The following is a 27,113-nucleotide window of genomic DNA, read 5'->3' as shown; positions in this document are numbered from 1 at the left end:
GCGCTGCGTGCCTGATGCGGTCTGGAGCGCGCAGCCCCGGATCGCCTCGTCAGTGGGCGGGGATTAAATTCCAACGGGATGAGCGCGTCAGTGTGGGCGTGGCTCCGCCTCTGCGTGATATGGAAACCTGGCGCTCCTCCTTCTTCTTCTTCTCCTCCTCCTCCTTCTTAACTGCTGGGGGGGGGGAATGTCCCGAAAACAGTGAAACTACACCAACAGCCGGAAAGTGGATCGTCCCCGGGATATTTATCGGGGGAGAAAGCGTTATTTTTTTTGGACAGGAGACGAGGTAGTAGGAAGTGCTGGGAAACTTTGTCCGTGCGGGAGCTCACTGGTGTAGAAACCAGGGAGTGAGAGCGGAACTTTACTCTGATCCAGGCCTGAGACCTACCGACCGCCCGCCGATACCCGACCCCCTTCCCTGCAACAGGTCTCCTCCTCCGAGAGAGAGAGAAGGACATTCCTGACTTTTTCCACCACCTATTTTTTCACCCAGAATATATTTTTATACGTATATATTTTTTTTCTACAAAGTCAGAATTCATTTATTTTCAGGACAAGTGAATTTCCTTCACTACTCTGTACAGCAGACTGGCGTCAAAATCTAGGAAATAAAAGTCGATACGAATGAGATACGAAGCCAAAATGATGCCGGTAAGTCACCAATATATATTATAACTTTATTATATTAATTATATATATATATATATATATAATTAATATAATATATAATTGTTTTCTTGTGATTATATTTCCGGATACTTTTAGTTTAAAGGTACAATATGCAATTTTTTTCAAATGATAAATAACCTGCCAAATATGTTTAGCATTATGTAAATATAATAATACTAATAATAATGTAATGGTTTCTTTCACAAGTTGCTGAGAAAACCAGTTTTGGAAAGCTGACTTCCGGTCCGGATCGTGCAGGTGTTTTTGTTTGGATGGGCCGCATGTCAATCATAAAGGCAAACACGGTGTGGGCGGGGCTTTGGGATCAAAAGGGGGCGGGATCAGTGATAAACTAATCATTGAAACATGAAAGGCTTGTACACAATGTGCCTTTTTGATTCACTTGTTTGACCGAAACTTGTACACAGATGCGTAATGACTCACACTGGGATGGTCACACTTTTCCTCTCCGTATGTAGAGCATGAGTGCTTTACTAACTGTAACGGAGCTCGTTATCAAATATTTATTTTCACAATAACGAGATCGGCTTTCGTCAAAAAGTTCTTGGAGTATCTGAAAGGCTCGGCTGAACTTTAATGCGCAGTGGGTTATTGTTTTTGGAGTTTTGCTCCTAAAAACAGGAACAGGAACCATGCACTGGACGTCTTCCAAGTCAATGGATGAGCACACAGGTGTTGGTGACTGTACTGATGTGGGGAAAGGTAGTGCATCGCTAGATATGAATTCTAGACTCTTTCCCACTCCACCATGAATCATATTATATACTGTTGAACATTTACATTTCTTTTTACGTTCCAGTGTCCTTCTTAGAGCTTCGCTACAGCAGATCATTGATTCTTTGAGTAGATCATTGATTAAAAAAGCTGCTTTGAGACAATTGTAAAAAGCGATTTACTAATAAAAATTAATTGAATTGATCCGTACATGTGATTTGCTACAGGATTTATGGCAAAATTCCCTTCCTAATCTAGTTTCTTGGATTTTTTTATTTATTTATCTTCACCTGGGACTGACACTGAGGCCATGTTCATACTAATGTGATCTTGTGCTTGTGCAAACCCCGATGGCCGGGTCGGGTCCCTTCCGAGCATCTGAGCCGAACCTGAGCTAGAATAAAACTTTGGCTCTAAAGGCTTCTTAGCATTGAAAAGCAGGAAAACAGCAGCAGCAAAGAAACATGTTGATAAGAGATTCATATTTTCGAATGATTGAAAAACTTATGTGTTGTAAAAACTGGAACCAGTGCTTGGACCCCTTGTTGTTGCTGCTGCGCTGTACGATCCTCTATAAGCACATCTATGAATTGCAACCCAAAGTAATGAGTGACCTTTTTTTTAATTAGTTCCAGCTTTTCGATCTGGTCACGAATGCCCTCAGTCCTCCATTGTTCTTCTCCAGTTTGCTCCCATCCCCCAGTCAGCTCTTAGTTCATGAATCTCAGGCCTCAAGGATCCATGGTGACCTGTAGAGTGTGGTAAAATGATTGACAGGAGGCTCATCCAATTATAAACAAATATATACATATATATTTTCCCTTTCCTGTGGGATGCAGCACTTCCTCTTGCAGTGACGCTTCTCTTACCGAGTGACACTTGTAGTTCCTCTTCGGGAAAGATTTAATATCAAACAATGCAAATGAAGACTTGCATGTAGACTTGTTACATGTTCCAAGAATGGATTGGCTCACTTTTCTTGCTCATGGTTGCTGTGAAATGTTTACCAAAACATGTTTTGGTCTCATGTCGAATGTAATTCAGAGAATGGAAAGATGATGGACAAATGTAAGGCCACACTTCCAATAAAACCCACCCACTGGATACTTTATCAGAATGACACTGTGTTGACTTCCCTGAATCCAATTCATCATCCATTTGTTTGTGTGCAAGAGCAAAGTGTAGGAGCGACCTATAATAACCTCTATTCCGCTGGGAAGATGTTACACTAGATTTTTGGAGTGTGGTTGTGGAGATCTGTGCTCATTCAGCCACAGGGGTGAGGTCAGGGTGAGGAGGCCTGGGGTGCAGTCAGTGTTCCAATTCATTCCAATAGTGCTCAATATGATTGAGGTCAGTGCTCTAAAGCTCTGGACCAATCAAGATTTTCCACTCCAACCCATTAAAACCATAACTTCATGGAGCTGGATTTGTTCACAGGGGCATGCTGGAACAGGTTTTGGGTCACAAGTGAAGGGAAAATGTTGATACATCTGTGTGCCTCCAATTTGTGGTAAAGCTTGGTGAAGGCTGGAAAAGTCAGTGGTCCCAATACTTTAGTCCATATCAGGTGCTGTTTTATTTATTTATTATACGTAAATCGTAAAACACGAAAGGCGAGGCAGGGGGATACAAAAGGAAATATGAAAAATGCAATAAAAAAACTTCGTCTTGTGCTCCTACTTCACAATATTTGACGTTCCCACGTGATCATTTGTGAAGAGTAAAAGTCTAGAATGGCGTGCGTCCCTGCAGATGGAGAAGGCATGAACCATCAGTGTGTTTTCTCTCTGCCCCAGGAGACCAGATGGCTCTTTGTTTACCTGCGTTCCTAATGCATTTGTGAACACGTGTTTTGACCGATCTCACGTGCTTGTCTGCATCACCAGCATGTGTCGGGGTTCAGTCGAACACATTGTTTTCATCACACGTATTGTGCGTGCGCACTCCTGCTGAACTCTGATAAGACAAGCTCTGGTTTTTTTTTAGGGAGACGTCTTCCCTCTGTACAGGCCCACAAAAGGTCATGAGTTCAGGTAATAATTTGCCTATTGAAATGGTGTGGCGATGTCTTGTGATTAGACGGACGCTGAATATACTGAAGCTCAAAGAAAACGAGTTTGAGCAACCAGAGGACACAACAGCAAGGGGAAGAGAAATTAAACAATGTACCTCTTCTTGTTTGGATTTATTTATATATTTTTTTTAATTATAGGGAAAATTTGGGTCAGTTAACTTAAGGTCAGTCAAAAAAAAATAATTTGCCATTAAATAATAAATAATCTTATGGCTTTAGACAGACACATACATCTTCTTTCTGTTTTTAAGCAACAGACTCCATCTGTCCGAACAATGTTGAACAATGTCTGTCCACTTGATTTTCATTAAACAAATCCTCCCTTAGCGCGAATAACAGCTTCTTGGCAACCAGACAGTTCGTTTCTCCAAACTTTCAGCTACAATACTTTGCGATACCTCATATAAAACTTGATCTTCACTAGTTGGAAATTTCTTTCTGACTTCGTGGTCCTTTTTCTTCCAGTCATTCGCTGATCAATTTTTGCATGTTTTTTGCCTTTGATTTAGTTTGTTGCATTTAAATAAAAGGAACATTTCATATGTCTTAAAAACTAGGTGTTTCCAGTTCCTTGTATAAGCTCTGTAATGTTATATTTACATCCAGATTTCTGGTTGATAGCAGTTTTATTTCTACACTTGTGTTTGCGTAGGTGTTATTCGTAGTATCTCGTTTGCTATGAATTTGTGACTTATTTGTCCTCATAGCTGTTAAGAACGTTTCTACTGTTACTGAGTCCTGGTGCTACTAAAGTCCTGCTTTATCATTGGAAGATGCGTTAGCAATTCTAAAACCTGGTGAAATGGTGTACAAAAGGTACTTTTGGCTTAAGTGAGATGACTGAACCGATCACGATAAATCATGAAGTTGTCGTCGTTTAATTGTTTCCTTACCTTGGAAGTCATTAAAAAGTATAATTGTATTAAAAAGATGTTAGAATGGTTGAGTTCATGTATTAGTGGCGTTTGCTCATAGGGGTTTATAGAGGTCTAGGTCGTTTTATAAAGGGTGTATAAGGCGAGGTGTTTGTAGGACACAGAACAGTTTGAGGTGAGGAAGCATCAAAGTTTTACAACAATCCATTGCGTGTAGTCCATTGAGGTGGCATTGATTGTATTTCCATTTGCAGAAGAGGGGAAACAAGAGAACAGTCTGTTGTTTGTGAAGTCGATGTGTTGGAAGCAGGGAAAAACAGGCAAGTTTTAGGACCTGAGCTGATTTTACTCGAGCTAAATTGTGACGTTAGATGACAGTTTAAGGATCTCAAAAACTGCAGGTCTCGCAGGGTGTCCCGTTTTTAAAAGAGGATTGTTCCTACCGAAACTGATCCAAGGAAGGACGAACGGTGAACTATTGAGGGGGCCATGACCAGGCAAGCTCGCAGGTCCGTTCTCGCAGAAGAGCTTCTGTAGCACAAATTGAGGATCATACCGGTTATGATCAAAAGGTGTCCGAACACACCGCATTACAGCCGGAGGTGTATTAAGCTGTGTAGCTCCAGAGTGCCCACGCTGACCACGCTTGTGGAGATTTGGCTTAGTTCAGCCACAAGGAACATCCGGCTGCATTCGGAGTCCACGTCGATCCTTTTTCCGGAATCAGAAAGTCTATCAAAGTAGTATCGATTGGACGAGTCAGCTGAATATTCCATCATGTCATCCGTAACCCGAAAACGTCACGTTCAACCATATACACGCCACCACCCCAGGCTCACGCGCCTCGTCCGCTCTCTGCACCGATCCGATCATAAACGAACGAAATCGACCCAGAGAGCTAAAAAAAAAAAGAGAACGTGTGTGACGTGGAAATCAGATACAATCACGTCTGCTTGTTCAGCATGCTAAGTCTCGACTACATTTTAGGAAATTTCTTCTGTTTTAGGGGGGAAAACAAAATAAAACAAACCCTGCATCAAAACCGGTTTTCACGATGACTGTTTTTGTTTGAGTTAAACACATAAACGGAAAAAAAGTCCCCACGGCATTCAGTCAAACGGAGTATAGGAAATGAATGTTCATTTCCGAGGGGGGGTGGGTGCCATTATTTTTGCCCTGAGGCTTCATCCTCTGTTTCCATTGAACACTAGGAGTCCTGGTATCTCTTGTCGTCTGTTTAATCTGTGGGCGTGACTCAAACATCCCATCTTCCGGCAATTGAGCCGCTCGTGTAAATGTACGTTGTTAAATTGAAAATCTTGAGTCCGAGTTCTGCGGAACTTGTTTTTCTATTTTTTTTTTTCTTTTTTTCCTTTTTACTTTTCCAGATAAGCTTTCTAGTAAGTTTCGGCACGGTGCCCGTAGGGATATAAGTGTCCATTCAGGGACAAGAGCGTCAATGAGAAAGTGTGGGGTTCGCTAGTTTGCAGTCGTAACGCACCTCGTTTTCACCTTGGACGTTGTTCGACTGCAAGAACAGGTTCGAACCTCCTGAGGCTGATTCTTACTGGCTGTTGCCTAGCACCGTGTGTACACCGAAACACACCTCTGCTTGTTGCGTCACTCGTGGGCTAATTAGCTCAAGGCACCCGCACGATGCATTACCTCATAGAGTAAATAGCACACGGTGTAGCGTCACGTGACGCCGAATAAACAAGTTCCCATCTCGAATCGCGTACTTGTATAATGTTCCTTCTTTTTACGGTCCTGCTTAGAATTTTTTTCCCTTTGAAATTTACTGAAAGCTGTTTAATGTGTTTTTGAAGGAGTAAATATTTTTTAAACGCATTTTTTGATGCGACACTGAAAGCAGCTGAAGGACCTCCTCCAAATGTATCGTTTAAAATGCATTTGTTGGGGAGAAACAAAGGGGAGATGTGTGACGGCACACGTTTGTCAAATCCCCGTAGTGGGAGACGATACAAAGCTTTTGTTTAGCTGTGGTTAGCTTTCATCTGGATAACAACTGGATATTGAGTGCAGCTGGGGATACTGAGGCTTTTAACTATTGCTTCAAAGATGCACTCTCGCATCCCGGTCTTGGCCATGAGCACACTAATACAGTTTCGTTTGGAAACGCGTATTTTTCTCTTCTTTCTCGCGATTTTAGTCGATGAAAACATGGCTTTTTGAAAACGCTCTCCAAAATGGATACATTTGAAAACCGCATTTTCCCGTCGCAATTTGACTCATTTTCTAGGCTGCGTCTACACCAATCAGGATCAGTTTTAGGCTCCGCGTCCACACTTTTTTTTTTTTTTTTTTGTATTTTCCCAAAAGTTGCTCATCCACATCGAAATGCCTGAAAACGCTTACACCCCAATGCTTTAGTCTCTGTATGTGGTGTCCATCGACTACAAATATCCGGTCCCCGGTTAAGATCGGCTTTTGCTTTCTTTCATCTTTGTTTAAAAACAAAAAGGGTGCAAATGAGCACAATGATAACATACTCCAGGGTTCCTGCCTCAGTCTCTGGGTCCAGCAGGATCCTATATAAAGGATAAAGTGCTTACCAAGAAGTCAACACAACGCAAAACGTAAAACTAACGACAAGGTAATATCGAGCATAAAAAAAAGAAATCATCAGTTTTTTGGCGAAGAACGAAGGTCACATCTGTCCCCATGCCCACTTTTTCTTTTTTTTTTTCTCTCCTGTGCGGAGTCTTCGGATCATTAGGTTAGTGCTGAGCGATTTGGAACAGCACAGCCTCCAGCCATCCAGTGTAATTACACGTTCACTCTCTCTCTCGCTCTCGCCCTCCTTTGTTCAAGCCTCGAAACATCCCATGAGAAACATCTGTCGCTGTGCATCTCAATTACAGGATGTAGCGTTTGTGTCCAGAGTTGGCCAAGCAAAGCCCAGGACTTTATTAACAGTTTGTTTTTGAGAGGAGCTCATTAGATGAAGCCCAAGACGAGAAGAACTCGGGTTTTCCGATCCCAGGACTGCCCGACGAAGTGACTTCTACTTTGCGGAAGAGGGACCGCTTACCGTTCCCAAAGTGATTCCGTCTATTGAATATCGTCTTCTTAATCGCTTGTTTAAACGGTCCCTGGAACTGCAGTAGGTGGAATCCAAAACTTCAGGGGCCCATCGTTCCTACATCCATTACTCCATAAGATCCCAGATCTAATTGTGGTCATTATGTTCTTCCTAGTGTTCTTCAAACACACGTCCAGGTATGATTAGTATAGCAGGATGGAGATGTTTGAGGTAATGTATATCAGTACTAGACATCACTCTCAGCAGCGGAGATTGCAAAGACACAATGACCAGGTCTTTCTTTCTTTCTTTCTTTCTTTCTTTCTTTCTTTCTTTCTTTCTTTCTTTCTTTCTTTCTTTCTTTCTTTCCAATAACTATTTATTACACCTTATTTAGTTAGAATGTGGGACTACTTTATCTCTAGGTACGATTCCTCCATCTTCATCTCTGTGTATGATTTAGAGCAGCACGATTCTAGACCCTTAAATAACCATACTAATGAAAATAAACCGGTATTTTTCTATTCAGTGCTTTTCGCCGCACAAACATCAACGACCAGCTCGTACTCGATGCTTGTGTAATTGAGGTCATCCACAGCTAAAGGGGGCGGGGGTTTACACCCTCCGAATGCGGCGGGCCGTTATTGGCCTCCACGCCATGCATCAAAAGCCGCAAAATGATCCCTTACGCATACATTTGTACGTACGCTTGACCCGCCGTCTCCATCTCTCTGCAGATGTTCTTGACCGTATACCTCAGCAACAACGACCAGCATTTCACCGAGGTGCCCATAACCCCTGAGACGGTGTGCTGGGATGTGGTGGAGCTCTGCAAGGAGCCAGGCGAGGTGGACTGCCACTTGACGGAGATGTGGCGAGGATCAGGTAGGAGAATTTCGTTCTCAGAAAACTATGGGTCAAGAGAATGACATATTTATTCAATCAAAGGATTTCTTTTTGTTTTTTCCCCAAAGTATTTTGTATTAAAAAGAAATCCGAACAAAGTTCTCCGGATTCTTCAAGGCGTATGTGATGTATGTTCGAATAACAAACTAAACCAAAGCGCTCCTCGGATTTATGTAAACGAGCGATTCAAATGAGTAATGGGAGCAGGGCTTCCTGGAAACGGGGCATTGTGTTCTCATTCAGTTCTCGAAGACACGAGGTTTCGGCTGTGGGCCGTTGCCACGGTTACGCACCTTCAAGCACGGCTAGGGCCTTCGAGCATTTTCAAGTACCAGGAAAGGCACTTCGGAGCGTGGATTGGAGCGAGCCGTTTTTTCATGCGCCGTTTGTTATTGTACAGTCGTTTACGCAGAAAGCCGAGCGATCCGGGCTTTGAACAATAACATCCTTTGAATGAACCCGTCTCTGAGTTAATGACTAATGTGGGAAGATGAGCGGAAAGTGGAATCGCGGTCAGTCGAGCCGAAGCGGTTCTGCAGCGTTTGTGCTGACGGTCCTCAGGCGGAGGAGAAAGTCATGGATTTTGTCTAAATTTGAATTGTGTATATGTACTACACAATTTATTTTTTTCGTATTTACCGTATTCAGGATAACGATAATTAGACGCTGTTTTGTCGAGCTCGTTATTGTGCAGGTACCTAAACATCCACTGTGGACATGTGAATCTTTCTATTCTGTGTGGGGGTCCAGCATCTTTTCCAGCAAGTTTGAATTGATTTTTTAGCTTTAATGAGCCTTTTTTCGTTCACAATCCTGTGAAGAAATTCTTGTTTTCGAATGGACTGGAGTATTAAACGTATATGTGCTGATCTATAAGAGCTCGATTTGAATTATTGATGCAGTTCATTGTTCTCTTCTCATAGAGGCACAAAGGACCCTCACTCCAAACACACACACTCTCTGACCACAGCTTCTCATTTCATCCAGTTTTGGCATCAAGGTAGTGAAGAAGGGCAGGTTTTTCCTGAAAAATAGTGTAAAAGTCTCCCACAATGAAAATATCCTAAAAAAAAAGTAAAGATACTTAGAAGGGGGAAACAAATCCATCCTTCTTTTTTCATTTAAGGAAAATCAGTTAAACCGCACACACATTTGCGACTAATCATGGCCAGCAGCCAGTTAAAATCACGCGCTGAGATAAACAGGAAATGCATCGTCAGATCTGATAATCAGTCCACACACAAAAAAAACGTTCCTACATTGTGGAACACATTATAATTTACACTGGCCAATGAAACGGCTCTGACACACTGCTGAAACGAGTACGCATTCGTCATCTAAAAGTCTTTAAGATGTTCGATGTTGTCAGGTTCAGGATTAATAGTTGAGTAGACTCCATCGTGACTCGTCAGATCATGTTCATGAGTGTGTCTCCTCAGCAGTTCAGCGCAGCAGCAGTGCGTGTCAGCACTCCCTCACTGCTGTCCTCGCATGCTGGGGTTATTGGCGTGAGCTGATCGGACTCTGGGGTGTGTGTGTGTGTGTGTGTGCGCAGAGCGAACTGTGGGCGAGAACGAGAGGATGCTGGAGCTACTACAGCGCTGGGGCTCGCGCAAATCAGAGGTCCGCTTCTTCCTGCGGCACGAAAGAACCCAGGGCCGCGAGCCAGGTGAGTACTGTCAAGCAGCGACGAGGCAGAACGTGCGAGTTTATCAGGAAAAGCTTCACGGGATCGGTTCATCGGTGCGGAATCGAGGTGGCTTCGGCGTGATTGGTTTCTCAGTTGACTCTTTAAGGTTACTGCGAGGTGCTTTAGTCTGATCTTTGCGCCGAATAATTTTTTTAAACAAGGAAATCAAATGCACTTTATGGACAAGAAGTTTGTGGACACCTGACCATTCGAATGGGCTTTTTACACCTCCCAATCCACCTTTAGTCCCCATTTGCTGTTCTATAACCTCCACTCTTCTGGAAAGATGTTCCACTAGATCTTGGAGTGTGCTTGTGGAGATTTGTGCTATTCTTCTGAATAAACTGTACGGTCAGGGATTACATGAGCGCTGAAGTGAAGAACACGGATTATCTCTTCATCATGGCACCTGTTAGTGGGTGGATTTATCTATTAGGCAGCAAGAGGAAATTTTTTCCTCAAAGTTGACGTGTTAGAAGCAGGAAAAATGGGCGAGCATAAGGATTTGAGGGAGTTTGACAAAGTGTGAGACGTCTAGACGACCGGGTCAGAACATCTACAAAACTGCAGCTCTTGTGTTTGGCTAAGTTATGTTGCTTGCATCCCCCTCCCCCACCCAATCCCAGTCTAATCCTTTTCTGTTCCCTCGATCCAGTCAGCTGTAAAAGAAGCCTTATTTAAATGCCAAACTTGCACAGTGGCCGGATCGTGATTGGACTCGTTGCTCCCATGACCAATATTTTTTTAATGAGCAGTGACTGTGACTCGATGTTCAGAGAGCCATGCTAGATGCGTGGCACATCGCCAGTCATTTTACTATACAGCATCCTTTGTTCTAACCGGGCCAGGTGCTAATTTGGGGTCGACTGTTTTTCTAACCTGCTTGTGACCCCAGTTTTAATTGAAAATTTTATTTTCCTTCATATCCTCACAGCCCAGTAAACAAGCTAGCATTTTATTATTAAGAGACACCTGACTATATGATCCGTGTATGTTTTATGAACACCCCATTCACCATTAAGTCCTCATTTGCAGTTATAATAAGCTCCACTCTTCTGGGAAGGTTTTCCACTAGATTTTGGAGTGTGCTTGTTGGAGATTTGTGCTGTCAGTCCGGTTGCAGGTGAGGGTGAGGGTGAGGAGGCCTGGGGTGCAGTAAGCGTTCCAATTCATCCTGACTTTATTGAATAGGATTGAGGTCTTGGAGCCCTACAGCAGGAGATCTTCCACTCCAACCCATGCAAAGCAGATCTTCATGGAGTGTGCTTTTTGTGCACAGGGGCATTGTTATGCAGGACCTGTTTTTTGGGTCTACTAGTTTGTGGTAAAAGTTTCTGGAAAAGTCAGATGTCCCAATACTTTTGTTCACATATATATATATATATATATATATATATATATATATATATATATATATATAATGTATTACCTAAATGTTTTCCAGGCAATGCCAGGGGGATGGATCAGCGGAGGAACGGCGTTAAAGGACCCCCAGATCGAAGGATGGAGAACGGGGTGAGTGGATGACTTGAGTTTCTTTTGATCTACTTGCACAATGAGGAACAAAACCAGTGGTGTAGGAAAGAAACTGTTTATTTGCCGCTTTGCAGGTGGCTGCCCCACGCATGGACATGACTCTCGCTGAGCTGCAGGAGATGGCGACCCGACAGCAGCAACAAATCGATGCGCAGCAACAACTCCTGTCGTCGAAGGTAGATAAAGTTTAGAAATGTAGGATCATATTATAGCTTGTGAAAACGTTGTAGGTTTGACAGTAAGGAGGCACCTAAAAGGGTTCTCGCGATGCGATCGTGTCTTGCCGTGGCATACAGGAGCAGCGTCTGCGCTACCTGAAGCAGCAAGACCAGATGAAGCAGCAGCAGGTTTCAGAGCAGGAAAAGTTACAGCGCCTCAGGGAGAACGTGGATAAACAGGAGGCTCGGCTGAAGAAAGTGCGAGCCCTCAAGGGCCAGGTGGAGCAGAAGCGCATCAGCAACGGAAAACTGGGTGAGCGCTCGTGGTCGACGTCCCTCAAAGAAGGTTTGAAGTTGTAGTTTTCTGAATGTTGTTTGCACGTTTGCAGTGGAAGAGATCGAGCAGATGAACAACCTGCTGCAGCAGAAGCAGCGCGAGCTCGTGGTGGCGGTGTCCAAAGTCGAGGAGCTCAGCAGGCAGCTGGAGATGCTAAAGAACGGCAAGATGGACGCTGTGCACGACAATCAGAGCGCTGTGGCGGAGCTCGACCGTCTCTACAGAGAGCTACAGGTGAAGAACTTGAACATCAGACACACATTACGCACTATACACTATACAAAAGTTTTTGGACACCTGACCATAAGATTTGTCTGTGCTTTCGGAGATCATATTCCACATTTAGCCCCCGTTTACTCTTAAAATCTCCACTCCTCTGAGAAGATGTTCCACTAGATTTTAGTGCGTGTGGAGATTTGAGCTTATTCAGCCACTTTGTGCTGATGTAGGTTCATCCCGTAGATGTTCAATAGGGTTGAACGCTCTAGCAGAAGATCTTCCTATCTAACCCATATAAACCATCTGGCTTTGTGCCCAGAAGCATTGGCATGCTTGAACAGGTTTAGGTCACAAGTTCACATGAAGGAAAAAAATTCAAGCTCCCGCACCAAAAGACAACAGATGCATTTGTGGTGAGAACCAAATACGGCTGGAAAAGTCAGGCGTCCAAACTCCTGAAGCCACAGGAAGCTATAGAACCACAGACTCGATTGAAGTTCGTTCAGCCTTCGAGCAGCATGTTACGTTCTCAGTTAACGGTTCGATAAACTGTAGTATTTGTCAGTATTAAGCACGGTTGTTTTGTTTATTATTAATTCACCCATTTTTTTCCTAATCAGCTGAGGAACAACATGAACCAGGAGCAGAACACGAAACTGCAGCAGCAGAGGGAGAACCTGAACAAGAAGAACCAGGAGGTGGCCAACATGGACAAGCGTGTCAGCGAGCTCCGCGATCGTCTTTGGAAGAAAAAAGCGGCGCTGCAGCAGAAAGAGAATCTTCCAGTGAGTACTGCACGAGACAGGGGACGTCCCCGAGTATAGGAAACGATCATCAGTGAGGCTTACGGGATTCATAAAGCAGCAGTGCAGATTGTAAACGGACTCCAGAGCATTAAAACATCACGAAATGTGCCGTATTTGTGCCGAATATGTGCCGAAACGGGTTCGTATTTGAGAGGATGCGTCGTGATCTCGGAGAACCTCTCCTGACGTTTTTTTCCTTATCTGTTTTTTTTTTTTTTTTTTTAGGAGATAAAAGCAGTTTATCGGTAACGGTGTATCAAAACACAGGGTTCCTACGCATTTTGGAAAGTATGCAAATGTATGGAATTTGATTTGAGTGATATTCAGGTCTGGATTTGTAGTGGCCGATTGTCCGCATCATCTCATAACATGTCAGATATCAGCCTAGGACCTTATTCAGTAAAAAGACTGTGCTGGTAATCCAGTGAGCAGGGTTTCTGCTGAGTCTCAAAAATTAAACATTTTTTAGGTCTTTAAAAAGTCTGAAATTTGCTGTTCTGTCCTAAATAATTATAAATGGCTCCTAATTTTCGGATATCCATGTAACGCATACTCTAACGCTCATTGAAAAGCCCCCGAGGCACTTCAGAAGTTATTTGTTTGTTTTGTGGGCTTGTACTTTTTTCTTTCGCAACTACAAATATAATTCGCTGTATTACGACTACCAATGAAGCCGACATGCAACAGCCAATCAGCTTTCTGTTACTGGTGCGGATCTCTGTCGGAGTCGATTTTTCAGCTATGCGGAAGTGCAAGTTTAGCGATACTCTGCTTTAAGAAAATGAATTTAGGGCTCGGTTAAGCCGCTAACAGCGTATTTGTGTGTGCGTTTTTTTAAAAGGGTCTTAAAAAGCCTTAAACTCTGTGGCAGCTACAGATTTTATTTTTGAAATGGAACCAATTTAACAGGCTGAAATCTTGCTGGATTAATTGCTGTGAATAGAAATGACTCTGTGTTGCACACACACACACACACACACACACACACACACACACACACGCACACGTGAATTTTATTTGCATTATTAATAATTGTTTTTTCCTCCTCTAGAGGTTACCTGGATATCTGGATATTTTTTTTCCTTCCTGTTATACACTATATGAGCAAAAGTATTGGGACAGTTGACTTTTCTAGCCTTAAGTGTTTTTTTTTTTCTCTTCTCCAAACTGTTACTACAATGTTGGAGCACAATCTTCTGCTCAGGTGTCCACAAACTTTTGTCCATAGAGTGTACCTCCCAGTATATTAGCTGATGTAAGGAATAATGTTACTCCCAAAAGTGGAGTAAATTCCAGCTCCATACTCTTATCACCATGCGTTACGTCACAAAGCGCCCCCTGGTGGTTGCATTTTCATTTCTCAATGTTCTTTGGGTTTGTGTTTACCAAAACGTCTGGGCTTCTCTGTGGTGTTTCGGTGATGTTTGTGGTACCACGGGAAAATCCTGCAACGAGGATTTTTACTAATACAATGTTTCCTCCCCTTAATCCTATAGAATGAAAAAAAAGGGCATGAAATGGAGAACCCATGAATGTTTTTCTCTTGTACTAAAATTCAGTTCTTTATCAATCCTTTCCTCTGTACGATTATATAAAGAAGGTTGTAAAAGGAAATAATAATCCCCCCCCCCCCCAAGCTTGGTTTCGAGCACGGCTCTGCGCAGAATATTAACTAAACTAACACAAAGGGATGATGTTTAAGTCTTTAATTACTGCCAAGTAACATGCGGTGGCGCTACCAGGCACCTGTGGTGGTCCAGGATTCAGTGGGATCTTTCTGAGTATGACCCCCCCTCCTTAAACTCTCATTCCTGTCCGACTAAAACGAAATTCGCTCGCATTCCCGGTGCTGTGAGGAACGGGATCGTCTTCCTGTTAACCACTAGGCAAAAGTGTACTCGCCTTTTGAATGTGCTGATAGTTGTTTTGTTCTTGTTTCCATTTAAGAATGGCTTCCCCGTTAAGGAAAAGGCTTCAAAAGATACCCAACCCAAGGTAAAGCTACAGTACTATTTGGGACTTTGTTAGTCGGTTTCATCCATGCCAGTCATCCTCAGGGCTGCAAAATTCTGGGAATTTTCATGACTGGGAACTTTCCATGGGAATTAATAGAAGGATTGTAGGTTCACCAATAACAGGGAATTTGGGGTAAAACAACCAGATTTAATTGCAATTTCTTTAGAATTTTTTTTACATCAATCACATACACACAGCACACTTACTGAAGGTCCACAGGAATGTTAAAGCACATTTGAGTCTGAAGATTACATCAGTTCAAGTAAGATTTAATATTACTTGAGGAAATATATTTATTTCTATGTCAAGTTTAACTAGAAAATACAAATGTGTTTATACTGTAGCCAGTCAGTAAATCAGCACTATTTCTTTGACAGTTTATAAGGCTAACTCAAGCTGTGATGCTCTTTCTTTTACTTTCTGCCAACCAGTTTTCTGTTATCATACAAAGTACAGTACTGGTCCAAATATGGACACGTTACTGTTTTATTTGAAAGAAGTCTCTTATGTCTAAAGTAAAAAATGTCTGTATATAAAGAAAATTCAAACAAAATGGATATATTTGTTAGAATATGATACAGTTTTTATAAACCTCCCAATAATTTGAATTCATTCCCATAAATTCCTATCAAGTATCCATCTTAGAATATTTCCCAAGTTCCCATGGAAAGTTTCAGGTAATTTACCAGACATTTTCGCTACTTTGCAACCCTAGTCATCCCTGTTTGGATTTACGGGATGCTTTCGTTTTATTTGGATTTGATTCATTTATTTTATTTATTTAACGTCCTCCAGTGCTGCTTATTTTCAGTTGCGTTTTTTTCCCCCCTTCGCATTTTGTTTTGTCAGAGGGTAAAATGTGCATCTAGGCAGTTCATTCAGATGTCCAGGCATCTATGTGAGTTTTTTGGGACCGGCAAGTGGTTATTCATCTGTTTTATTTAGATTTTTTTTTTCCTTTTAAAGCATTTCTTTGCAATCCGTTATCGCCATTTTCCCACAGCGCCAAAGACAGTAAACCCACATTACTAGCATTGTTTATAAGGGACATATCAGGATTTTTTGAGTTACGATGTGCAAAGTGAAAATCAGTCCTGTGTATTTTAATCCATAACATCCAGTTATTCCCTTTTGCTTATTCTTGCCATTTCTTTCCAGCCTTATTATAGTTGCTTTGCGTTCAAAGTTATTGAATGCATTCATTTGTTTTGCCTTGAATTAGTAATACTGTGAAGGCGAGGATAGAAATGACACTTAAATAATAACCCCCACTCTCCTTCAGGTGTCTTCTGATGGACAGCCCCCTCAATCAGGAGGTCAGTCTCGTGTGGCTGCCGTGGGGCCGTACATCCAGTCGTCCACCATGCCACGCGGTCCAGCCAGACAGGATCTGGTGAAGCCCGTCTACCCCGAGGGCGCAGCCACACTGCCACATCAGGACAGGAGTACCGGCACGGTGTCGGCACCGGCCAAACCTGGCACAGGTACAGCACGCGCATTTCACTCGCTGGCATGAAAAGCATTACGTGTGCTTTAGCTTCCGAAGGGCAGCAAATGAGGATTTCTATAAGCAATGCCAACACTGCTTTTTACTAGCACAATAGGAACATTAGGCACTCAGAGAAATAGGAAAGTTTGTGTGTGTGTTTGGTCTCCTGTGACTTTGAGGTTTAGTTTGCATTTGCCACAGGAGATGAGAGTCCTGGGACACTGCCGCAGCAGGGTTTTGCTGTGGTTCTCAGCTCAGAAGGTAGCCCCCTTCAGTCACTAGTGTGCTGTGATGCAGTGAACATTCTCTCATCGATTCTCTTACCCTCCCGATTCTCTCTTACTTTCCAACACCTCACAACATCGCCCAACAAAGGGCAGGTGAAAGCCAACATGTGCTTCCTGTGAGATCCGTTAGATTAGACCTAACTTCTGTTCTTGCAGCATTACAGAGCAACAGAGGCCACTTGGAGGAAAGCGGTAACTGCCCCTTCCTCATATTACAATGAATGATTTATATATAAAGAGTGGAGGGCAATAAAGCAGGTGGCAAACTTGAATTTCTCAAATACAGGCATTAGACAGCAGTAGAGCACCACAATATGGGCAAAAGTATTAGGACACCTGACCTGACTGAAATATGTGGAGGGTTCTTTGTTGTTGGTTTTTCCCCCACAATGTTACTACATAGTTTTAGGCACACAATTGTATATAAAAAAAATGTCCCCTTTTAATTAGTAGAGACCCAAACCTGTTTTTTAGCACTATAATACACATGGGTTTGGAGTGAAAAATCTCCTGTCTGCACCCCAGACCTCCTCACCTTCACCTACATCAATACCCGACTTTACTAATATTCTTGTGGCCGATTGAGCACAAATCTCCACACTTAAAAATGCAGTGGAGCATCTTCCAGAGGAGTGGAGCTTATTATTATTATTATAGCAGCAAATGGGGACTAAATGTGGAACAGGATATGCAAAAAACACTTCTGCTCACGTGTCCAAACTTTGGTCCATAGAGTGTATTTTTACTGCAGTAGGTTTGCTGCTTTCTTGTAGGACACACGTGAAAATCTCAATGGAAAACCTATTAATATCGCCAGTTAAAATTATTAATACTTTGACTATAAACGTGTTTATAGCCATCAGTTTTTTTATTTAGGTCTTCCATCTAATCCTCCCTGTAATGTTGGTCCTTAGTTGTTCTGTATCGCATTAGCAGGAGTTTTCTTTCACCCTTTTGTGAAGACTGTTGAAATTTCAAAGCACTTGGTATAACGCCAGGGCGATTTTTGTCTCCCGTAAGCTGCTTTGTGTTCGTGTCTGCGGTTTATTTGTTGTGATCTGATTGGATCGTATTACTGCCATGTTTAGTATTGTTTGCATTTTTCATTTTTTTGTTTCTTTAATAGAAGAAACGTTCTTGCTTAAGCCGCTGAAAGAACTGCGGGCAAAGAGAAAAGGTACACAGCCGTTGTGCAGAGTTGGTTGTTTGTTTGCGTGACAAAGACGAGCATGTTTGTGTGCAGGTGTGACGAAACCCAAGATGAGGTTTTACACACGGCTCTAGAAAAATATTTCTTTAGTTTTTTCCGTGTGAAAGCACATCCCGACTTCTCAGGAATGCTAATCTTTTCTGAACTCTCACTGCTTAGTCTACGATCACACGATCGCAACTGATTGATTAAAGCGCCTTCTAGGTCGCCTTTAATTAAATGCTTTGCTGATCGGGGAATTTGTTACCGAGCGTGAATCCTGTGCAGTGCTGAGTGATGGTTAATATCGTTAATTTATTATTTAAAAAAAATAAGTCGAGTACCTTTTTTTTTGTTTTTTCAGGCCTTCCGTCCTCAAAGGCACCTAAAGTGTCTGATTGGAGCTCATCTCCCACAGGTTCTACCACCAGCCATGCTTCCTCCACTTTACCACGACTGCCAAGCCAAGCGCCTCAAGAGCAAGGTGATCATTCGCAGTGTTTAATCTGTACCACTGAATAAAATTCTGACAACCAGCCAATTTTACCCTGAAATGTCAGCTGATAACGTAAGACTTTACTTAGTGGTATAAACATGTTCACAATGTTCTACTGAGTCCAGCGATGACCTGATCATAAATGTGTCCTCCTGTCCTGCAGCTCCAGATGACACAGACGTGTTGAAAAGAGGACAGCAGGACCGAAAGCGCCCGATCTCCATGTTTGAATCCAGTGAACAGTCCACAGCCTCCCTACGCAAGAACCAGAGCAGCGAGGACCTTGCGAGAGACGCCCAGGTTAGCAATTTGTGGAAATTTCAGCACAAGCTTAGTACACACTAGAGGGGGTGTAACGGTAGCCAAAATACCCGGTTCGGTGCGTACTTCGGTTTTCAATTTATGTTTCGAGACATAAAATCGTTTGTCGAACTTAATTAACGCAGTTTGTTATTATTTTGACATTTTAAAATATCAACATTATTAACATTAACTATTTCGAATTTTAAAAACAATTTTCAATTAAGTGCCTGCTATAAAATATATTTTCTAATAAATAAAGTATATATAAAAGATAATAAATCAAATTATTGAAATGCACTTTTTTGTTAAATTGATTAAATACAATTTAATAAATGGAAAAATGTAATGAAATAGTTTACATTTGTTACACCTCATTTTAGTAATACAGATGTGTGTGTGTGTGTGTGTGTGTGTGTGTGTGTTAGATTTAATATAACATTTTCTAAAGATCTGTTGTACTTATTCCAGCATACTTTAAAAATGTCTTAATTCCTTCCAGTCATTTACTCCCTCGATATGTGCAATTGTCAGGTTTTTTCTTCCTTTCGACAGAAATTCTTAAAGTTTGACATAAAACACAAGATTTCATATTGTTAGACTGTCGGAAAAAGCACAGAAAGTGGAAGCGGTTTTGCGCACGCTTAAAATGACGCACTACAAATCGTATTTCTGGTACGGCGCGAGTAGCCACAGTGACACTGCGCCTTAATGTTTGTGAGGGAACCTAAGATTGTAACTGTTACACATGCACGGTTCGGTATGAATACGTGTTACACCCCTAATACACACTTTAATTTTTTTTGTTAAAATTTATAGCATGTATATTTAACCTAGCTTTTTCTTTTTCCCCTCGTAAGCAGAATGCTGCTAAAAACCCGGTTAAAGTTCCCCCTCCCGTTCCAAGCAAACCTCGACAGGTCAATCTGCCCTTCCCAAATGCGGGCACCTTTCCAGGCAAGGGCAAACTGAGCGGCCAGCAGCAGCGCACACCTCTTCCACCCACTCAGAGCAACACACTTCCACTCCCATCCAAACAGGAAACCCCACCGGCTGCCACTGTTCGACCTTTTACCCCGGAGCCCAAGGAGCCCTCTATCCAGAAACCTCAGACAGTGGCAGCCAGCTCCATCTACTCCATGTACACAAAGCAGCCAGCAGTAAGCAAAGGCATTCAGCAAGGCATTCAGGGAGCGCTGAACCGGTCCCACAACCGCTACAACTTTGTCAGCAGTGAGTTGAATTTTACGTGTGTTAGTATTCAAATTGTTAGTTTGTAACTTGACTCATGGGGTACGCTTTTTTTTTTATTTCTCGTTAGTGTACGGGAAACCAGTGATCCCCACAGGCCAGCAATCCCAGTCACCGCAAATGGACAACCCCTACACGGAGCGTCCGAATGTCCCCGAAATGGAGACCGACCAAGGCACGAACGGCGCTCCGTCTTCCGAGAACCAGGAGACCGAACGAATCCCGCGCCCGCTCAGCCCCACCAAGCTGCTGCCCTTCATCTCCAACCCCTACCGCAACCAGAGCGACATGGACCTCGAGGCGCTGCGCAAGAAGCTCTGCAACGCTCCGAGGCCTCTTAAAAAGCGCAGCTCCATCACCGAACCTGAAGGTCCTGCGGGTCCTAACATGCAGAAACTTCTCTACCAGAAAACCACACTGGCTGCCATGGAAACCACAGTCAGTCCTCCCAGACCTGCAGAAGAAAAGAGCGCACCACCCGATCCGGTCAACACCGAGCCATCAGAACCCGAATCCCCCAAGCAGCCGCTTACTGACCCGCTGCCACCTATACACGTCCTGAAAATCGACGGCGAGGACTTCATACCGCCCCCGCCGCCATCTCACCCTGCTCCTCGCCCCGAAGACGCTCTCCTAATCCCACCGCCTCCTCCTCCTCCTGAGGTCGAAGAGCAGCTCCCGTTGCCTGCTGAAAGTTATGTAGAGGAGTTCCCTCCCTATCCTCCTCCTCCTTATCCAAGCGGTGCTGAGCAGGAAGCTCTGGGGGATGACACATTAAACATGAAGCCACCAGAGGTTATGGGACAGGTTCCTCTACCACCAGTAAGTACACACAAGTCCCAGAATGCTTTTTGAATGCATTGATTTTAAAATAAAGTTGGCTTCTCGTCCGCTAGAGGGGAATCACTGACGCCACAGGCTGTTTGTTTTAACATGCAAGACAGCACGCTGCACGGAGAGCGTTATATAATTTATTATTTATACTTTTATTACGTAATTATATTTATTAATATAATTGCCATTTATATTTATTTAATTTTTTTAATAACATTTTCTTTTATTTGTCACACACATCACACATTCATACAGAATGTACAACATGTAGTGAAATGCTTTTGGCAACTGTCTAACATGTAAATAGAAATAGAATATTAATGTATTCTTATTAAGTATGAAAAGTATAATAAAAGTATAACTACAAATATAAATATAAAAATAGGGTTTTCATAAATCAGTACCTTTTTTTTTAATTTTTTTATTTATAATTTTCTATTTTTTTTTTTTTATATAAAGTTCAGTGTTATTTTAAGTGTTAAGTTTGTTTTGATCCAGCATCCATTTTAAAACCATTTTAAGAAAGTACAGTTAGTTATTGGTATCTGGTCAAACTTTACATTCAGATATGTTTGTGCTGTGGTATGCTGAGGAACTCTCTCTCTCTTTTTAAATTTTAAATTTTTATTTATTTGGAGGGCATTTTATACTTTTTAAAATGTGCCTTTTTCTGTTTCTTAGCGGCGTTTGTAAACTGCGGTACTTAAGTTCAGCAGTAATAAAATATCTTGACATTTTCAACGTTTGACCATCATTTCACATCATATATTTTTGCACCAAAATATCGATAACAGTATCGATAAGTATCAGTTCTGAGTTCAACCGAGGTGACCAGTAGGTTAAATGTAGAGAGCTTTGTGAAATGCTGGCTGTACACGTGACCTTGGAATTGGACTTTTTCAACCAAACATCCTGTTAATGAGTCATCCAGTGTCCTTTAATGGTGTGATTTGCTATGTTTCAGCTGACATCAGCATCAGTTCACTCGTCTCCTTAATTAGTAAAAAAGATGGAAAAAGTTTGTTTTTTTCATTTTCAGCTGTAAGAGAAATATTAGTTTTTTCTTCTTCTTGCATGGCATTAAGGTTTTGCAAAAACACCCCACATGGAATCTGATTTCCCCCTTTTGGCCTCACTGTAAGTAAGGGTGACTAACCTTGCCCTTGGCTACAGATGTAATCCCAGCACAGAGTCTGTTTTTTTCAAAAATAGAGAACGTTCTATTTATTGCCCTTTAATCTGCTGCACTCGTGCCGAATTTGCGTAAGCGGCCTTGTTCATGCGTATAAATCACAAGAGCTTCGTTCTGCTGCAGAAGCTCCTTAAATTAAGCTCGCTTAAGTTCAAATAAGATCTGAAGCAAATAAAAAAAAATGGCCCAGTTCTTATTGTGCTTCTGTATTCATTACTCAAAGAGTTCTTTATTCGAGTAGGGAGGAAAAAAAAGGTATAATCGGCTTGTGCAATCTCATTAAAGCGAAATCAGTCATCACGAGATGCAGGAACCAAACCGGTTTATACACTGATGGATATCCTCGCAGAGAAACCGAGTACTCCCAGCAAAATGTCCAGTGCGATAAACATCAGCTAAACGGCTGTTTTTTTTTTTGTTTTTTTAGGGCAAGCGGACAAATTTGCGCAAGGATGGATCGGAACGCATCGACCATAGCATGAGGGTGAAATTCAACCCCTTGGCTTTGCTTCTGGACTCTTCTCTGGAGGGAGAGTACGATCTGGTGCAGCGAATCATCTACGAGGTTCGTTACGGTCTTTTTCTTGCTTCAATACATTTTAAATGACACCGGGTTTATTACGGAGTTAGTTTTTTATATATATATATATATATATATATATATATATATATATATATATATATATATATATATATATATATATATATATATATATATATATATATAAATATAAATAAAAAGTAAAACCGGAGGGGGGTTTGTGGGGTTTTGGTGTGCAGGTGGAAGACCCCAGTCTGCCCAATGACGAAGGGATCACAGCCCTACACAACGCCGTCTGCGCCGGTCACACAGAGATCGTCAAATTCCTCGTACAGTTCGGAGTCAACGTCAACGCTGCTGACAGCGACGGCTGGTGAGTTTAGGAGCAAGAACTTCTTCTAATATGCAGGACTTGTACATTTATGCATTCAGTAAACAGATCTAATCTTTTATCAATGCTGTGTCCCTGCACCAGGACTCCGCTGCACTGCGCCGCGTCCTGTAATAACGTCCAGGTGTGCAAGTTCCTGGTGGAGTCCGGAGCAGCCGTGTTTGCTGCCACCTACAGCGACCTCCAGACGGCCGCGGATAAGTGCGAGGAGTTGGAGGAGGGCTACACCCAGTGCTCGCAGTTCCTCTATGGTGTGTATGCCAGAGCATATATATACACACACACACATGCACACACACACACACACGCACACACACTGACTTATAACATTATGAGCGGTAAAGTGAAGATCACTTATAACCTTTTAATCATGGCACATGTTAGTGGGTGAATATATTTATTAGGCAGCGAGTGAACATTTTGTCCTCAAAGTTGACGTGTTAGTAGCAGGAAAAGTGGATGTAAGGATTTACCCGAGTTTGACAAATTGTGAGACGTATAGACGACCGGGTCAGAACATCTCCAAAACTGCAACTCTTGTCGGATGTTTCTGGTCTGCAGTGGTCAGTATCTCTCAAAAGTGCTCTAAAGAAGGAACAGTGGTGAACCGGAAAAGGGTCATGAGCAGCCGAGGCTGATTCATATGGGGAGCGAAGGGCTGGTCCGTGTGGTCCGATCCAACAGATGAACTCCAGTAGCTCAAACTGCTCAAGAAGTTCATGCTGTTAATGCTCAATGGGTCTGAACTGTTTTAGCAGCAAAATGGGGTCCAACACAGTATTAGGCAGGTATTCATAATGTTATGCCTGAATCCGGTTCTACAGGAGTGCAGGAGAAAATGGGCATCATGAACCGTGGTGTGGTGTACGCGCTGTGGGACTACGCGAGCGCCGAAGACGACGAGCTGCAGTTTAAAGAGGGAGACTGCATGACCGTGGTGAGGAGAGAGGATGAGGACGAGATCGAGTGGTGGTGGGCACGCATGGGGGACAAGGAAGGATACATTCCCAGGAACTTACTCGGGGTGAGTCTCCAAAAGCAACCACCAAAATCTATTCGGCGTAGCAAACTTATAGGATCATTACAGATCATGTATCAAACACACACGACTGTACGACAATGATATAAAAAGCTATTTTTTCCCCCCATTTTACTGTAACTTTCTGTAACATTTTTAAGGGAAATATGTTACTTTTTACTTAACTACATTTTGTGAAATCTATTTATTTACGAGCGAATAAAAACGTAACCTGAACTCGGTCACAGCAAGGGAAAAGAGAAGCTTGAGATACACATAAATAAAAGAAGCAAGGCGTCTAATGCCCCATGATTTTCTTCCTTATTGTAATCCCACATACATGTCGTCATTTAAGGTCGCATTTGTTATCCCCCCCCCCGAGTTTCTGCAGACGTCTGACGGAGCAGCAGACGCACTGTGAGATGGTCATTGTACATTTCAGATAAGTTTTGCAGACTGTCTTTGGCCTAAAATTGGTCGACTTTAAACGTCTCTGACAATATAATGTAGAACCAAGAAAAGCGAAATAACCACAATTGGGTAACAATTTAAGGATTTAAGTTTGAATGTCTTGACCATTATGTAAATGAGATTCATTCTTAAAAGGGAAAAACAGGAAATAAAGGGAAACCTCACTACTTAAAATAAAAACATCTTATTTATCACTGGGATCAAGTTATTTATACATGATGCCGGATGGGACATTCAAAACTCATACATTTTTATTATCAGGAGAAAACGCAATCCAATTTCCACGAAACATATTTTTGCTGAACTGTGACACTTCTTCTTAGTTTTATATTTGTATAACTAAAACCTGGCTTTCTAACCTGTTTTTATTATTTTTCTAACCTTTCCCAGCCTTTTTTCTTTACTGTAAACAATTGTCACCTTGGCCCTTGTCAGAGGCATCACTATTCCTGTTCTGTTCTGTGTAAAGCTGCTTTGAGACAATGTCCACTGTATAGGTGTTTCCTCAGTAACAAAGTATCTCTACCCCCCCCCCCCCCTTCCTTCAACAGCTATATCCAAGAATAAAGCCACGACAAAGGAGTTTGGCGTAATTGGCCCAGGAATGGAGGAGGAACCTGCATGAATCTGTAGGACATCAGTGGGGAAACGTACTAACAAACACACATTAACGCTCACACACACACACACACACACCACAGATGCTCGTTCAAGACTCCGAATCGAATGAAGAGACCAAAACCATGAAGGATTTTTTTTTCCCCTCACTGCAGACACTGCACTTTTTCTATTCTGTGGTTTTCATCTTTTTCTTTTTTCTTTTTTTTGTGTGTAGATCTTGTGGAATCTTTTTCACTACATTGTTTGAAATATAGTTTTATATATACATACATGCACACACACACACACACACACACACACACACACACACATATACACAGGGCTCAGAATCCTTTTCATTTACCAAATCAATACACTGTGTAAGTGCTGTGGATAAGCTTCCTAGTTATTTTTTGTCCTCCTCCGTGTAACAGTGATTAAATAGTGTAGTTAATGAAAAAAAATCTCCACATCAATGGAGACGTGAGTTCACTCCCAAGGGCTCCAGGTTTGTTCACTGAAGCTCTTCAACTTTGGTTAATAAGAACTCAGAGGGAGTGCTATTACCGCATGTCAGTATTTTTTTTGGTTCTTTTTTTTTTTGGCCTCAAGTTGAAGCAAATGTGACAAAATAATTCTGCCCATTCTGTTAAAAATCCTCTTTTGTACAACATGTAATCCGAATTTGCTCTTTAGGTTTTGAACACATTGTTCTTCAGTTACTTGATCAGCATTTTTCTTCTTCAATTGTCTCAAACGTTTTTGCATATCAGTGATATATATATATTCCAAAATTTTACATATGTCAAAGCAACTGTATTTATTGTGCCTAATTTTTCATCTCCATGTCATGTGTAACTTCAACAATTACAACACTTTAAACACTACACCCTTCTAATTCTCATCACTTAAGAGCTTGTTTGGTGTTTGTTTTTGTTTTTTTTGTATATGAAAGTGCGCCATCTATAGGTTTAAATTACAGGTACGATGGGGATGCATGATAGATAGATGTAAGCATATGTACAGTGAATAAATATAAAGCCAGTAACAGTGCAGAGATGTGTGGACATCATTCAGAAGTACAGGAATGGTTCTTAGGGCTATGGCATTGAAGAGTAATTAGAAGTTAGCAAGTCGAAATAAACAGTCTATATATATATATATATATATATATATATATATATACACACAGGTTATATACACAAATGAATGAAATGTTGGGAAAAGTATGTAATATGTACATGTATAGTACAGAGGTTATGCTGCCCTCATTGTAACTTAAAAATATGGTAAGTCTAAAACATGGTCTAGTCTACCCAGGGGTCTTAAAGAATGGTGATCAGTATTGGGGTAGTCAACAATTCAACAAATTACAGTACATAATATAGCAAAACAGCACAATTTACAGTATCGTACTGTATAAACTATACAAGGTGATATCAAAAAGTTTCGAGACTAGTTCTGTTTACAAGAAAGTCCTTTATTTATATACGTTTATATACCATCACCTTTAAAATAGTCCCCATTGCATAGTAATACAGCGCTCCCAGCGTTCCTGCCACTTCTGGAATGTGTCAGGTGCCTTCTGCGATTTAAACTGGATCTTTATCTTCAGGAGGAGGGTGAAGTCCGCAGGAGCCAAATCTGCCGAGTAGGATGGGTGCGGGTGAGATTAGGTTGTTTCCTGCTAGAAACTCACCGTTTTAAGGACAATATTCTTGGCATACTGACTTATGAAGGTCGGTGCTCCCTGTAATTGTGTGTGCAGCTTTGTGCTGCCATCTGTTGGCTTGTTACAAACTAGTTTTAATACCACCTTGTTTAGTATATACTGTATGTATGCGGCAGCGTGTGCATGGATGAGTGCCGGGTTTCGAGTGGAGGGCAGAAAAAATGATGACTGCAAGAAATTAAAAAACTATAAGAATGAATAAAGAAATGAAGCGGACACTAAATGAAATACAGATTTCTTATACATGTGAGG

The 27,113-nt window shown here is 41.9% G+C and overlaps 1 protein-coding gene across 6 annotated transcripts; it reads left to right on the top strand.

Annotated features, from left to right (window-relative positions):
* On the top strand, positions 1 to 26,016 carry tp53bp2a (tumor protein p53 binding protein, 2a). 6 transcript variants are annotated; one of them, XM_083532791.1, is made up of 20 exons: positions 152 to 654; positions 8,140 to 8,287; positions 9,864 to 9,977; positions 11,443 to 11,513; positions 11,609 to 11,710; positions 11,831 to 12,005; positions 12,082 to 12,263; positions 12,869 to 13,033; positions 15,002 to 15,049; positions 16,353 to 16,554; positions 17,973 to 18,023; positions 18,400 to 18,519; positions 18,695 to 18,831; positions 19,695 to 20,064; positions 20,153 to 20,904; positions 22,536 to 22,673; positions 22,889 to 23,022; positions 23,125 to 23,291; positions 23,865 to 24,064; positions 25,081 to 26,016. In XM_083532791.1, exons 1-20 carry the CDS (start codon positions 628 to 630, stop codon positions 25,120 to 25,122), a joined length of 3,345 nt encoding a protein of 1,114 aa, XP_083388917.1. In that variant the 5' UTR covers positions 152 to 627; the 3' UTR covers positions 25,123 to 26,016. The 6 variants fall into 6 exon arrangements, with proteins under 6 accessions (XP_083388920.1, XP_083388917.1, XP_083388916.1 ...); XM_083532790.1 differs by having other exon boundaries at positions 19,692 to 20,064; XM_083532794.1 differs by lacking the exon at positions 17,973 to 18,023 and having other exon boundaries at positions 1 to 654.
* The last annotated feature ends 1,097 nt before the right edge of the window (positions 26,017 to 27,113 follow it).

Source organism: Silurus aristotelis, assembly GCF_946808225.1.
Source record: "Silurus aristotelis genome assembly, chromosome: 27".
Taxonomy (NCBI): domain Eukaryota; kingdom Metazoa; phylum Chordata; class Actinopteri; order Siluriformes; family Siluridae; genus Silurus; species Silurus aristotelis.
The sequence above is the reverse complement of the archived record's forward strand: the minus strand, read 5'-3'. Positions and strand labels throughout refer to the sequence as shown.